Source organism: Osmerus eperlanus, chromosome 18 (assembly GCF_963692335.1).
Source record: "Osmerus eperlanus chromosome 18, fOsmEpe2.1, whole genome shotgun sequence".
Lineage (NCBI taxonomy): Eukaryota > Metazoa > Chordata > Actinopteri > Osmeriformes > Osmeridae > Osmerus > Osmerus eperlanus.
The window spans coordinates 10,588,434-10,602,826 of NC_085035.1; the positions used below are offsets into that span (position 1 = coordinate 10,588,434).

At 40.5% G+C, this 14,393-nt stretch overlaps 2 protein-coding genes across 7 annotated transcripts in view; both read right to left on the reverse strand.

Moving 5' to 3' along the window:
- nrg1 (neuregulin 1) overlaps positions 1–2,572 on the reverse strand; it is a 217,288-nt gene extending 214,716 nt beyond the window's left edge. For 2 of the 6 annotated variants that reach the window (XM_062484679.1, XM_062484676.1), the window contains exon 1: positions 1,916–2,571. In XM_062484679.1, coding sequence (XP_062340663.1) covers positions 1,916–2,474 — 559 coding nt within the window. In that variant the 5' untranslated portion in view covers positions 2,475–2,571. Of the gene's footprint in view, positions 1–1,915 lie in introns of all 6 variants that reach the window. The other 4 variants (XM_062484674.1, XM_062484678.1, XM_062484673.1 and 1 more) reach the window with 3 other exon arrangements.
- Positions 2,573–6,271: 3,699 nt separating this feature from the next.
- The window catches only part of wrn (WRN RecQ like helicase), a 62,473-nt gene continuing 54,351 nt past the window's right edge, over positions 6,272–14,393 (reverse strand). Inside the window, exons 33-34 of the mRNA XM_062484842.1 lie at positions 11,785–11,943; positions 6,272–6,492 (exon numbers count right to left, since the gene is read on the reverse strand). Of these exons, the coding sequence (XP_062340826.1) occupies positions 6,379–6,492; positions 11,785–11,943 (273 nt within the window). The 3' untranslated portion in view covers positions 6,272–6,378. The remainder of the gene's footprint in view (positions 6,493–11,784; positions 11,944–14,393) is intronic.

Consider the following 14,393-nt stretch of genomic DNA (forward strand, 5'->3'; position numbering starts at 1 on the left):
TTTGAAATTAGGGATTTGATTTGGCAGCAAAGAACCAGGTCCAAATCCAAACAAAGAATGCCCAATCTCAAAAGATTTATAGATCAGGGTCTCTCAACTAATCAATTCCAATATACACTTTCAAAACCAGAGATGTAAGTTTATTGAGGAAAAAAACTATGGAGATACAAAATTGCAGAAACACAATATTTATACAAAGCGGATCAAATTGATGATAAAATAGTGAGTTAATATATTTTGAGAAAGGGATGCTAATTCATTTGTTTATAAAGGACGGCATATATTGACTGATATAATCAATTGATAAATGTATAATATTTTGAGCTCACGAAAGCATTTGGAGCGAAGCTCAGACGTTATTGTGAAATATTACAAGAGAAGTGGATTTTTTTCATTCACTAGTTTCTTGATAACGTTGTATTACGAATGACTGCCAGATTCATGAATAGTGAGTGCATTTTCTACGCAAGAGATTTGGGTAATCCATGTGAATCTGATGACATTAATGCATGTCCCCTGGGTATGCTGCCAACCCAAAAGGATTATATCTCAACCATACTCTCAAATGTCTATCATGCCTCTGTGTCATGGCAATATACACAGGCCCGTAGAGATTGCACCCGCACCGCGGGGGGGGGGGGCTCGCAGGGACGGGGGGCCTCGCGTTTGTTTAGTTTTTTAATCCAATTTGAATTACATGGGATGCACATTATGGTCTTATTATATTGTCTGTGTTTCCAGAGTTGATATAAAGATAAAGAAAAGTATATTTAATTGTGCTTTCTTTGTTAGCAAGGTAAGTGACGTGACGAAATCGGTCAGATGGTCACACAGACCGGCGAGCCCGCAGCAAATAGGTAGCTAACTGTAGCGTAGGTCGGATCCTGCTACGCCGACTGGTGTTATTGTTGGGCCATCAAGGTCATTTTCCAAGCTAAAACTGATCAAAACATCTCAGAAGCTCCATGTCAGGCTGTCAGGTCTGCCCATCCTTAGCATAGAGAATAAACGTGCGCGCAGTTTACATGTAAAGAGCGTGGTTAAAGACTTTGCACACATATTTGCTAAAAGACGCGCACATGTGTATTCACCTGCAAACCTGTATAAAGTAGCCTACCGGTGTATCGACTATGTAGGCATATTTGTTATGTTGTTGTAACATATGTTCTGTTTGAGCTGTTTGATAGGCCCTAGCCTATGTTTTTTTATGTTGGAATACATTTGTTCTCAGTTTGAGCTGTTTTTTCTGATTGAATACATTTCCCTAAAAAGAAACGCTTGAGTATCGATATCTTGCATTTATTATACGGCTCTTCAGAATGTTCCAAAAGGTTCAGTTGATCGCGTCGGGGTCCTGTTCGTCCCGTATGTCTTTATCATAGTGAATTATCAGCTATTTAATAGGAGAAACTCAAACTAGATGCAGTCAACAAACAAATTACTGCAATGCAAGTATTTCTTAACAATCAAATTCAGCACCACAGCAGAAGATAGCTCCCACTGACATCAGGGTGAGCCCGACGGTCACAGTCCATTCACACCTAATCTACGCATTTACAAGCGAGTGACATAATTGCTAGTGAAAACCTTTAAAAACACAGAGATTGTTCACGGCTACATTCCAATTACTGATTGACCTGTTTTGACGCAAACAAGATACTAGCAGCACTACTATTTCCTTCAGGCCTACGTGTTTTTAGAACTCAGTCGACATTAGGTTGTCATACTTCTATGTAAACAGTTGTTAACGGATATCATCGTTTTCTTATTGAACGGATATGTAGGCTATACTGTATGTGTGGTATTGAGAAGACAATGGTGCATGGACATGTGTATTAAGCTCTGAGACAAACATTATCGTGACAGTAGGACACCGTTTGACACTGCGCAAGAAAGTTTTCAGTCTTCCACTTACCACAATCCTTGCAGAGCACTTTGCTGACATCCCTTCGAACCGCTCGGCGCGTCTCGACAGGTGGGAACCTCGCGTTGAAAATGAAGGTGTCATTTGTGGGTTCCAAGAAGAACATATACCTAGTTTCTTTGTTCAACAACGCCAAACAGTTCTCTCTTCTGTTCAACACAATATAAACAATAGAATTCTTCTCGAGTCCCGCTGCTTTCATTTCCCAAACCTGGTGGACCTTTATCCTAACCTGGTACTGTTGCAACTCTGAAGTCCTGTTTGACACCGATTCTGACGGAAAATGTACTTGTTTTTCTATTATCTGGACCTCGCTTTCGTTCCTTTTGGAACGAGCGCGTTGATTGGGAAGATTTCGCCCCTCTTCTTGGAGCTTTCCCTCAAACACTACTGTCGACTGGTGCACCAACTCCTGCACCGGAGCCATGAGAGAGGGGCTACATGTCAGCCCACAGAAACCTCCATACGGAGAGATGGAAAAGGACGCAAAAATTCCACAAACAACTGAAATAGTAAAAGAACTCTGTCCAGAGACTAGGTGGGTCCTCATTTTGGTAAAGGTCAAGATTATACGAAAGCTTAAAAAGGGAGAGAGCAGATTAGAAAGAACATTTAAGATGACTAAACTGTGATGGAAAAAGCAAGCATGGTCCAACTGAAGCCCGCTGTTTGATACAGTGAGCCACTACATGAGGGGGCGGAGTTGCATACTCTCTGTGTCGTGTGTACACATACGCCATGTGTGAAAGGATTTAGTATCATATCGTTTTCAGCCTTTTTTCATAAATAAAAAAAACAAAAAACATATATTTAGTAACTAGTAGTTCAATCGGAAATGTGTTAAATGTTAAGTGGTGATATATTGGTTCAGTTGTAAAAAAATAAAAACGATTTAATTCTGTAATTATATTTCATAATCACAGGGATAAACAAGTTATTGTTGTTCCTGTTACATCTGTAATAAGAACACAATTGGAACTCCTGTTACAGAACAATAGAACAAGAACATTACTGTGAATTTAAAAAACATTTGAACATAGTCCAATAGTCTGATCCTGGATTACTTCAAAACAGGCTGTAAAGGGGTATCTAAACATTGAATTTCTGGTAAATATGGGGCAAAAAGGATTAAAGCCATTAGCAGCCAATTTATTAATAGTTCCCTTGCCAAAGCGTTTGTTTTATGTATGTGAATCGTAATCCTCATCTTAATCCACATACTGTATTTCTTCGAATAAACGCTGCCACCCTCGAATAAACGCTGCCCTCGAATAAACGCAGCACCAAAAATGAACGTTATTTAATAAACGCCACAGTTTTTATTAGAAGAAATACAGTATTTCATTTTGGGGGGTTAGGGTTACCCCTTTGCAGCTCCTCTCCCATTGCTTCAAGGCATTGTTCTCAAATTAAATGAGATTCTCTCTTGTGATTAAAGACATAATTGTAAGGGGGCCTGATGGTACATACTATTGTGGTTCATCATTCAAAGCCCCTCTGCCCAGCCCTCTCCTCATGGCATGACAGCCTCAGGCCGTAACATATCCTGCACGCAACCACAACAGCCTCAGCCTGGGCAGCTGCACATGAGTAGTGTGCCTATATGCCTGGAGGCCTTCCTTCCAGAACTGCCTTCCACCTGCTTGAGAGCCACAGTTCAGCTACTCAACCCACCCGGGTCTGGCTTGCATTGATCTGGCACGTCCCTCCGTGGCCACACATGACACTTCCACTTCAGCTGTCTCCCCTCTCACTGTCAGCCATGTTGGTTCTTCCAATGTCTCTCCTACCTTCTCACAGCATGCAGGTTCAAACATTAACTGAATAACTCATCATTGAAAAATGTCATTGTTTTACTGAATAACCTTTACAAATGCTGATGGGAGCTGCAGCTGATAGCTGACAAAGACATTTCAGACTTTCTAGTTTGATATCTTTTTTTAAACAGAATGCAGTGACCTCTAGCCCTTAAATCGAAATCCACTTACCAAAATGGCAATGTGCCAAAACCCAGACCACCAGCTACAGCTGACCTAATTTCTGCTGTGAAAATTCAATGAAAATGTGTTGCATAATTGCTGTCATTAAGAGGTGCTGAAATGAGTATCCTCAATATTATCAGTATCCTCAACATTATTCACACGGTTCCTTCTTGAACTGTGGTCACGTGATAAATGGTCAATATCTATGACTCGGATCAAATGTATGATGTACTTTATTGTATACAATGCACCCATTTATTTGAGATATGTATCAGTTCTGTAAATATTTCTGGGGCGTCCACATGCCCTATGACATTAGCGTGATTAAACCTTAGACAGGCATGTTCTTTAATCAATAAAGAATTAGGTTAAGTACTCCACTAGAACATCCACACAACCATGTGCCATAAGGAAAAGGAAACACCAACGTCAAGATATGTTTACTAACCAGCAACCCCCACTTCTAAAAATTTTCATTCTATAACTTCTGACAGCCTCTTAAGCTATCTCAACCACCACTCTTTCAATTTACCCACATGCTTTTAATTTTCATTACAGGTTTTGTACAGCTTGTAAAAGATACCTGGAATAACAATGTGCTCATTATTGAGCTGGAGAAAAGTCTGTTTTATATTCTATATTTGCCCTTATGTCATATGCTATAAGTATGTTTCTACATTTGGTGATGCAGTTGCTCTTGCAATATTGAGGAGGATGCTTGTCAAGTTGCGCCCAGAGCAAGACAAATTTAACCATTTGAGCCATTCATTGCTCCTGATATAAATATCACATATAGAAACAATATGTCCTAAAGAACTGTAAAACTGTTTAATGGAAGATAATCTGAACAAGCCTGTCCTCAAACAGTTTTTTGCAAAAAGGAAACTATATATATGGGTAAGCTGATGAAATGGGACTGGTTTAATGAGCCAGACAGTTACATTCCCTCAATGCCACCAGCAATTCAGAGCAATTTTAAACCTAAGCTCCTACAAATTAATTTCACAGGTCACCTGCTGCTGACCATCCAACAGCACATATTTATGGGACGGGACGGGACGGCACAGTTGTCAGTGTCCTACTTCTACACACAATGAAGAATCATCAATAACAAACTAGGCATACAGGAAAGAAGGCATTTACACCAATTTCAATGGTGCTTCTCATTGCCTCCTCGACACTAGCTAAAAGCTAATCTAAAATGTTTTAATAATTTTTATAAACTATAGTCCTTGAATAAACTTTTCTTCTTCATAAAATTACCTACATTGATTGGGCTTCCCTCTAGGTATATTAATGCAGGTGTATTTTCAGCAAGTATTTTAAGGATGTAGGGATTTGTCAAGGCTGAAATAAAAGGTTTACTCTTCTCTTCCTGGAGGTTTGCCTGACAGCATCGAAGCCTGAGACGAGCTGTGACTGGACATAGATGAGTAATGTGAAGAAAGACATGACTGTGTATGAGCAAGAGACAGAAATCAAAGGATATCAAAAGCATGTCCTCAGTGGGGTAGACTAAAGACAGAGGAAATGTATCCTGAGGTACCTGCTTTTTCTCTGATTTGAGTAAATCTGTATTACTAAGTCTGTTACAACCTTGGGATAGACTTTGGCATCCCAGGAAACCTCTGTTGTAAGTGATGGTCATAACCTATCATATTGTGACCAGGAAAATGGTTTGCTGAATGTGATTTTAGTTTTGGCAAGTACCTCTTGGAAGGTCTTTTTCAGACAGTATTACAATGAAAAATCTATAGCCTTCTCCAATTCCATTGTAAGTGCTCTTGATACAGTTGTACAATCATATCATGCAAAAAAATATATATATATAGAGCAAAAAGGTAAATCACTTTTACACGGTTCACCAGCTCTATTCCCACCAGGATAAGACACTATCTGTGACAAATCCCAAGTCTCTCACCTAATCTCTCAAGACGTTTGTGTCTGTGGAAACACTAATCTCTAAAGGGATTAAATGTTCACATCAAGGTGCAGCCTACCATTCCCTAATTCTTTCCCTAAGGTATTTTGTTGAAAGTCAGAACAACCTTTGACAGAATGGTCTTAGCCCAGGAATAGGCAGTACAATGACAACAGCAGAGCATGATGTGTAAATCAAAAATGTATAGTAAGGGTATTCAACAAGGTAAACACGTTAATGTGTTAACATGTTCACTTAGCACTTTGGATCGAGAAAAGTGCATTATAAATCTAATTAATTCTTCTTATTATTATTGAGTTAAATTTTCTGATCATTCTTATCTTGTCAAGGAACATTTAAATCTTAAAATATCTGCAAGTCAACTTCTGGATGCAACTAAGTGTGGGTACCAAAGTACAAAAACAACGAAAAAGTACTTTTACCTTGAATTTACATTTTATTCTTAACAAGTAAAACAAAACAATAATTGCACATGGAATTATATCAACAGTTTCAGATGAGGTCCCAATTAATACAAATCATTGTATGGATTAGGAAAAAAGACCTTTCTTCTTTTTGGCTTTCTTCATAGCAGCAGGTACGGTCGGGACTGTCAGAACTTCTGACCAATCTGGTAACTTCCTCTTTGAAGGCTGGCTAAAGTTCTGGCAAAAGAACCAAAACAATATCAACAACAATGTAACCAGACCAGACTCACGAGGGATCCAAGTACAGAGGGTTTTATTACGAAACAGGGTAGTCAAGGAACAGGCAGAGATCGGTATTCAGGCAGACGTAATCCAAAATCGTAATCTGAAAACAGGCAGAAGGTTGTAATATCGTAATGATACTAGACATTAGGGCTGTCCCCACTCAGTCGACTAATCGATTTTCTGGTCGATATGCTCTTGGTCGACTAAGATTTTTTTAGTCGAGCTGCCGTATGGCAGTGTGAGATCTGATTCCCGCTTGTGTCATCATTACTGAATTAACGAAATGTTCTACAGAAATTGTAGATTATATTATTTAAGACAAATAAAGCAACTCTACAAATATATAATTTAAAAGAAAAGGTGTTACTGTTTTCCCTTTCGTTAATCTGCGCTTTGTTTTGTTTTAGTATTTTGCACACAGCACAAGCACAATTGGCTGCCGAACTACAAACTCTGCCAAAGCCTACTTTGTCTGTGTTATTAGTCAAAATGGCAAAGAAATCTGGTATGGCAGCATTTCATTAAAGTACATTTACATTTACAAAGTACCGTGTGACTCGAAAAACGTTGAATGCAAACTCTGCCAACAACGGTTTATTTTTCAAAGTTCGACGTCAAATATGATGTAGCCTACCACCTGAAAAACGTAAGTTGGCCTAGCCCTACTTCGCTCATGCTAACGCGCTGGGTTGAAAAATTAATATGCCTATTATAAGAATCACATCCAAATCGAATGACATTATGTTCTCCGGCCAAGACAACAAAATCTTTCTCTGTTGCACCGTTCCCCACTCAGCTTCTACGTAAGTTCGCATGCTGCAAGTTTTCAGGCAGTGTTAAGCGCGCTCTGATGATTTGCATGTTAAACAAACAATATTTTTAATTTGTAGTACATTGTAAGAGATACTAAATACCATCGGCATTCGGTTATAACAGGACTGGTGATACGAGTCTTATTATTAGTAGGCTATTAGTGGCTGAATCTGCAATGTCCAGCAGCCATTGAGTCAGATCGGGAAAATGTTTGTAGGTTTTTTTGGAGAAAAAAAAAGCGTTTCAAATTTCGATAAGTCGATTTTCAGACGTTTTAGTCGAGTCTTGGTCGACCAAAGAAAATCTTAGTCGGGGACAGCCCTACTAGACATATTTGTAGAAGTATTAGTCCTTTGATTGAAATACCATACTGTTAAGAAGCTCTTTCTAGAGCTCCTATATAGGCCCAGGCCTGATAAACCTCTGAATGAAAACGTAATCTGACAGAGTTGTATAGCACTATGTACATAACTCATGGTGTTCTAAACATGTCAAAGCTAGTATATGTAGAATAGCATAACTCAAACAAATCCCATAAAGTGCAATACAGTCTCTATGTGAGCTTAAACTTCATATACAAAACTGCATCCATACAGGAAAACCTGGGGCCGACCTTCATCGGATTATTATTCATCTCAATTCCTCGTAAACCCTTTATCTGACCCTCCAAATTGAATTTCCATGGGGATACAGGCATCTGGCAATCTCTTTGGCACTAAATCTTTAATGACCTTACTATCAGGATAAGGAAGAAAAGAATACTGGTGTTTATATATTTGGAGGCTGCTCTAATGCACACATATTGATCCATAGGATTGCATAAAAAGGGCCAAAGTAGGACAGAGGAAGAGAGAGAAAGTGCGACAAATGTCAATTTACAAAACATTCACCTAAATTGTAGTAACCCTTTTTTGAGAATAGGCTGAAAACAGCTAAAACTAAAACTAAAACAACTCAAGACTACTCATGAGCAACAAAATCACCATTAAATATAGCTGCCACTGTGTGTGCGTAGCTCTCCCACTTGGCCAAAGGTCTTGCCCCCAGCAAAGGTGCTTGAGACCTTTAAAGGGCGGTCAGAGGGCCCAGATGCTCATGCTGATTGCTGACCCCTGGTACAGAGACGGTACCCAGGTCAAATGTAAGCCAGCTCCAAGCTAAGCCTGCTACAGGCTCATCTCGTTAGATGGGGACACGCCACGCGCCAATCCTTACAGTGTGGGATTAGCGAAGGGCTAGGGTCGCAACCCCTCTGAGGTACGTCACAAATAAACAATGCGCTGTGCGTTGAAGAGCCCTTAACCCTGCATGAACTTTTTGACCAGGACTCTTTCACTCTCTTGTGCGCGCTTTAAGGCTCATCTTCTGATCTGCTATTGATGTGGATTCACGGACAAGGAGATCATGATCCCTAACAGAGAAAGAGGGACCTATTAAGCTACACACAATTGTAAGTAGTTATTGGGTGTGCTTTGCCTTCGGCAAGGGCACAACCTTTGTTCTCTCACATATTTATTATTGGGTGTGCTCAAGCCTTCGGCGAGAGCACACCCAATGTAGGTGTCAAAAGTTTCGTCTTGGTAGCGATTGAGTTGCTTCTATTGGAATTTACGTTCCGTTGCATGGTTTAGGCTGAAGTTAAGTTTTTGTGGCGAAAAGTGAAGCTAACGGTGGCTAATTTGCTAGCCACAGTCACTGACGTTACTAACGTCACTACGTCACTAACGTCACGAAAACACGCGTGACTACCTTTGGCAGAACATTCGTTTCGCATCTGTTAACTTGGGGGATAGCTAGGCTAACTATAGCTTTACTGCAAGGCAGCTGCAGAAACGCCACAAGCAAAGAGGCCAGGGTGATAACTATTTACTCATTTTACTTTGTGATATGACACACAATTGTGATGTGTAATGTACAGTATAAGCTGATATTATTAAGGAAGTACATCAACTTTCGGAAACAGTAGTCTACTATTTCACTGAAGTATTAGCATCATGACATTAGCCTCTGTTGCCCGGGCAACACATCATTACCTGTGATTTCAAACCAGTGTAGCTCACTGCAACGCTGTAGCCTACGCGAGACACTACAAAAACATCTACACAGCTGTTTAGGAAGTCAAACGGCGACAGAACATGTTCGGCACTCCCCTTACTTAAGCTTATTTTTTACTACTTTTATTAGTTATATTATTGTTTTTATAATTTGCTATTTTAATTATTACTTTTATCACTTGTATTTTTTTTAAAATTGATTTTATGTAAAGCACCTTGAGCTACAATTCTTGTATGAAATGTGCTATATAAACAAAGTCTTACTTACTTACTTACTTATTTATGTTTTTGGGGGCATATTTTCAGTTAGCAGATGGTACTGTTTGAATCGCGATTCCATCTTCTACTGCCGGTATCGTCGTAGAATAATCTTCAAAGGGGGTTCTTTATTCATGAATGAATGCAATGAGTAGGCTAAATGCCTGAAAATATCACAATAAGGGAAAAACTTAAAAGGACGTTTAAGTCATAGAGATTAGGTCAATTTTTACACCGGTCTGCCAAATTTATTCGTTTTGATTCAACGATGAGGCTGCATCTTGCAGGGGAAATAAGAAGACATCTATTTCATTATACACTTCACTCGTATTTTCGTACAATCAAAGCAAACTTTTGCTTTGATTGTCTGAGTTTCGTGAAGTGATTTCAATGACGCACGTGATTGGACAACACATCGTAGTTAGGGTTGGGTATCGAAACCCGGTTCCACTATGGAACCAGTTCCTACGCATCCGGTAGGAATCGGACCGGATTAGAACGCACATTTCGGTTCCACTTAATGTGTCGACTGAAATATCCCTCTGTTGCTCCGAAACTGACGTAAACTATCACACTTTCTCTGTAGTCTACCATTAGCTAGCTACCGTAAATGTAGGCTACTTTCAAAATGCCATATTTTCCCTTTGGGCTCACCAAAACGGACGTTAAACCATATTACCCATTCACTGCATGTGATCGCTAGTAAACATATTACACTTGCTCTGCTAGTCTATCGTTAGCTAGCTTTTAGTGCATTTAAAATGCCTAAAGCGAAGCGGTCGAAAGTGTGTCTGTATTTCACAGCCAAGGATTCCGACATCGCAAAATGCAACAAATGTTTCAAAACGATTACGTGCAAAGGGGGAAGCACGTCGAATTGATTGAAAAATGCAGTGACACACAGTGTTCGACAGCTTGCGGACATCAGTCCCTGGTCCCGGGACAGCCTCCCCAATTTGTCTGCCCTTTCAAACTCATACCTGTGTGTACAGGCCTCTTCAACACTGTCTGAGAGAGTTTTCTCTTGTGCAGGACATGCCATAAATCAGGAGGCGTGTCATATCTTGCCAGAGAAGGCAATATGGTAATCTTTCTGCAAAACAACTGCTGAAGTTTGAAGCTGGTTTAGTTAGCATACCAACTTAAATTATTGTAGTTGTGTGTTAGGTGACTTAGGTTTAATTATTATATATTTAAGTAGGCTACTTCAAAACGTTAATATATTGTTAATATATATAATATTGTTAATAATATATATTGTATATATTGTTATTATATATGTTAATATATTGGAGTCAGGTGGCTGAGCGGTTAGGGAATCGGGCTAGTAATCAGAAGGTTGCTGGTACGATTCCCGGCCGTGAAAAATGACTTTGTGTCCTTGGGCAAGGCACTTCACCCTACAGGCCTTGGGGGGAATGTCCCTGTACTTACTGTAAGTCGCTCTGGATAAGAGCGTCTGCTAAATGACTAAATGTAATGTAATGTAAATGTTACATTTAAATAATTTTCCATAAAAAAAAAACATGAAAGAGCCTTTCTTTGATTACTTTCATTTTTAATTTTTTCAAGAATCGGTTTAGGAATCTGAATCGTTTTAAAAGTATCGGTTCGGTATCGGAATCGTATAAATCCAAACGATACCCAACCCTAATCATAGTATGGAGTGCTGTCTGGGACTTTCCCAGCTGAGCTGATCCAGCGCAGTATGTGTTCACTTAAAATAACGGTTGCTTCATCAGTGTTTAATTCAACAATTATTTATGAGAAACGTATCTGGTTCCAGATAGATCCTTCAATAGGTCCGCCAATTGTGCACCCCTGCTGTAAGGTCTTATAGCTAAGCCTCAATTTCAACAAAACATTTAAAGATTTGATAAGTTCCAATGTTGAGGCTTCCACAGAGCTTGATAACAACCCATTCCTTTGAATCAGGTGTGTTGGAGCAGGGAAACATCTAAAACATACAGAGCAGTGGACCTTGAGGACCAGGATTGAACACCCCTGCTTTAGGCTACAAAAAGCCAACAACCTTTATGTCAAAAATAAGAGCTGTTCCTCGAAAGCTAGCGTCTGACCTTGTATACTCTCTAGATCTACGATTTCAGTAAACACGTACCTTTACAGAGGAATCGTTGAAAATGTCCTGTGTATCCTCATCTGGGGACTTGTAGTTCCAGGATGCCAACATAATTGCGCTGGTCTGGAGGGTAGCTTTAGGAGTGGGGGATGGTTCAGAGGTGCTGGGCACATTCCTAGTGCTGCTAGGAGTTACCTCCTGTAAAGAATAAAATAAATCATTTGTGGGGGTGTATGTTCTAAAACAACAGTAGTCACTAGTCACTTTTAATGATTATGTTTCAATATAGGGTACACCACACTAGTCACCAAGAGGAAGATGGCCTTCACATCCAAGATTGGCAATTAATACTGACACAAATCCTGTCCTAACCACCTTAGTTGATCATTGCTTTGAGTAATTTTCTTTTCCTATTAGCTCAACCAGGCTGACTCAGCCTCCAATGAATAACTCAAACATCCAGAGTAACGTCACTCTTCTCTCCACTTCTAAGGCTCTAAGATATCAAACCATGCCACTTGGTCCAACAATGAGCCCTTACAAGCCTCCCGTTCAAATTAGTAGTCATGACGCCAAAATGACATACCTCAGTAAGTGATAAGCTAAACCTAGGAAATCAACCAGTGACTTAAGAGACCAAACAGTACACATTCTGACAAATCACAACTGTCCATCTGTAGTTTGTTTTACAGATCTGACTGCATCAACCTTTAAGAAAACATGTCTACCACATGTCATGATAATCAACCTGAGATGTAACATCAGATGTCCTTATGGCTTCTGTGCCTGTTTAAATAAGGTTTTAGAGGGAAACAAGGACAGCCTGGATGGTGGAGCAAGAGACTCAGAGTGTGTGTGTGCGGAGGGGGGATAGACAGAGAGGCAGAGGGAGTGCGAGAGAGAAGGAGACCAGAAGCACACGCATGACTCTGCTTCTTCGGTTGGAATTAAAAGACACCTGGGGTAATTAAGGGAATCCTTCCATCCATGATGGGTGTAACACATAGCCAACCTCAACACGATGCTAATCTGATCACCTCAGTTCTTCCACGGGAGGCTGCTGAAAGAAAGAAGTAACATTGCATCATCCCATTGACGAGTTCATGTCCCACCCCACTGCCACCAACACCCTGTTATCCACACTAACTGCATCACTGCCCGTGGCTCACGGATGTGATTCGTGAAGAACGGTCCATCCTTTGGGCAGCTGAGAGGAGATGGCTCAAGTCCAAAGACGGTCTGGACCTCGGTAAGTATCACTCCCTCCTCAAATCCTTCTCTGCCCGCATAACTGATGCTAAAACCCACTACTTCCTGAACAAAATTAACTCTGTCTCAAACCCTCACAGTGCGTGTCCACTGCAGCGACGCGATGCGAGCGACAACATGTTTTCCATTCATTTTCTATGGAGCCAGGCGAATCGCTTGCGTGGTGCATTGTGGGTAGCGACGCGACCGAGTTGAGATTTTCTCAACTTTATGCAAATGAGGAGCGATTTTCGGTAGCGATGGCCAATCGGAGTGTTTTCTTGTTTCTCGTAACGTAGCAACCATGGTGAACATTTCTAGCTTTCTAGGTTTCAAGGTGGAGGAGAAACTAATCGTTTGTGTGGCTGCTTACCATGTCCTGTACGATACATAGCTGTATTCGTACAGAGATGATAATAAAAAACGATGCATGGCGCAAGGTTGCCGAAGTTGTTGGTGCTTGTACTTTCAAATTCAGTCTAGTCACATTACGTAACTTCGTTCTGTGGTAACTAACTAGCTAGCCCGGCTGGAACTCCCTATCGTATCGACAGATTAGCAGAGACTTTGAGTAATATAATAAACGTTTTTTACACATGTCAACGTGTATGTCTATTAAACTGTTTTGTATTTTGTATACAAGCTGTATTTTGATCGATGTTGCGAGTACGTAAACCCAAGTCTGCACACTTGGCCATGACAACTACAACTGTGACTTTAGAGAACTACATTCTACATTAATCTGTTTGAAACGCCCCCGAGCGTGGTGAACTGTGGGAAGGCGAGCAATGGCAAACGATTCGCGTCGCTGCAGTGGACACGCACTGTCACACACTTTTCTCTACCTTCTCCAGCCTTCTTAACCGACCTCCCCCACCCTCCCCCTCCACCCTGACAGCAGACGACTTCTCCTTCTTTGAGAAAAAAGTTGCTGACATTAGCAGTCGGTTCCCTGAACCCACCTTTCCTACCCACTCACCCTTTATGACTGACCCAACTAAATGTCTAAACTCTTTTTCTCCCCTGTCCGAGGCAGAGATCTCTGACGTCATTCTCTCTCATCGCCCCACCCCCTGTCCCCTTGATCCAGTCCCCTCTCCTCTATTTCAAACCATCTCTCCCTCCATCATAACTTTTCTTCTCCATGTCCTTAACTCTTCTTTTACTTCCGGCACTTTCCCCTCTGCCTTCAAACAGGCCAGAGTTAGCCCCCTACTCAAAAAACCCTCCCTTAACCCAGCCGTCCTCCAGAACTATTTATTTATTTATAAAATTTATTTGACAGGGACAATGCAGATAAACATAGCTGTAGAGCAAAGTTTGCAGCTGATGTAATGCACATAGAAATTATAGCAAGTGTTAATTTCTGTAACTGGATGGGCCTTTCTACAATAACACAC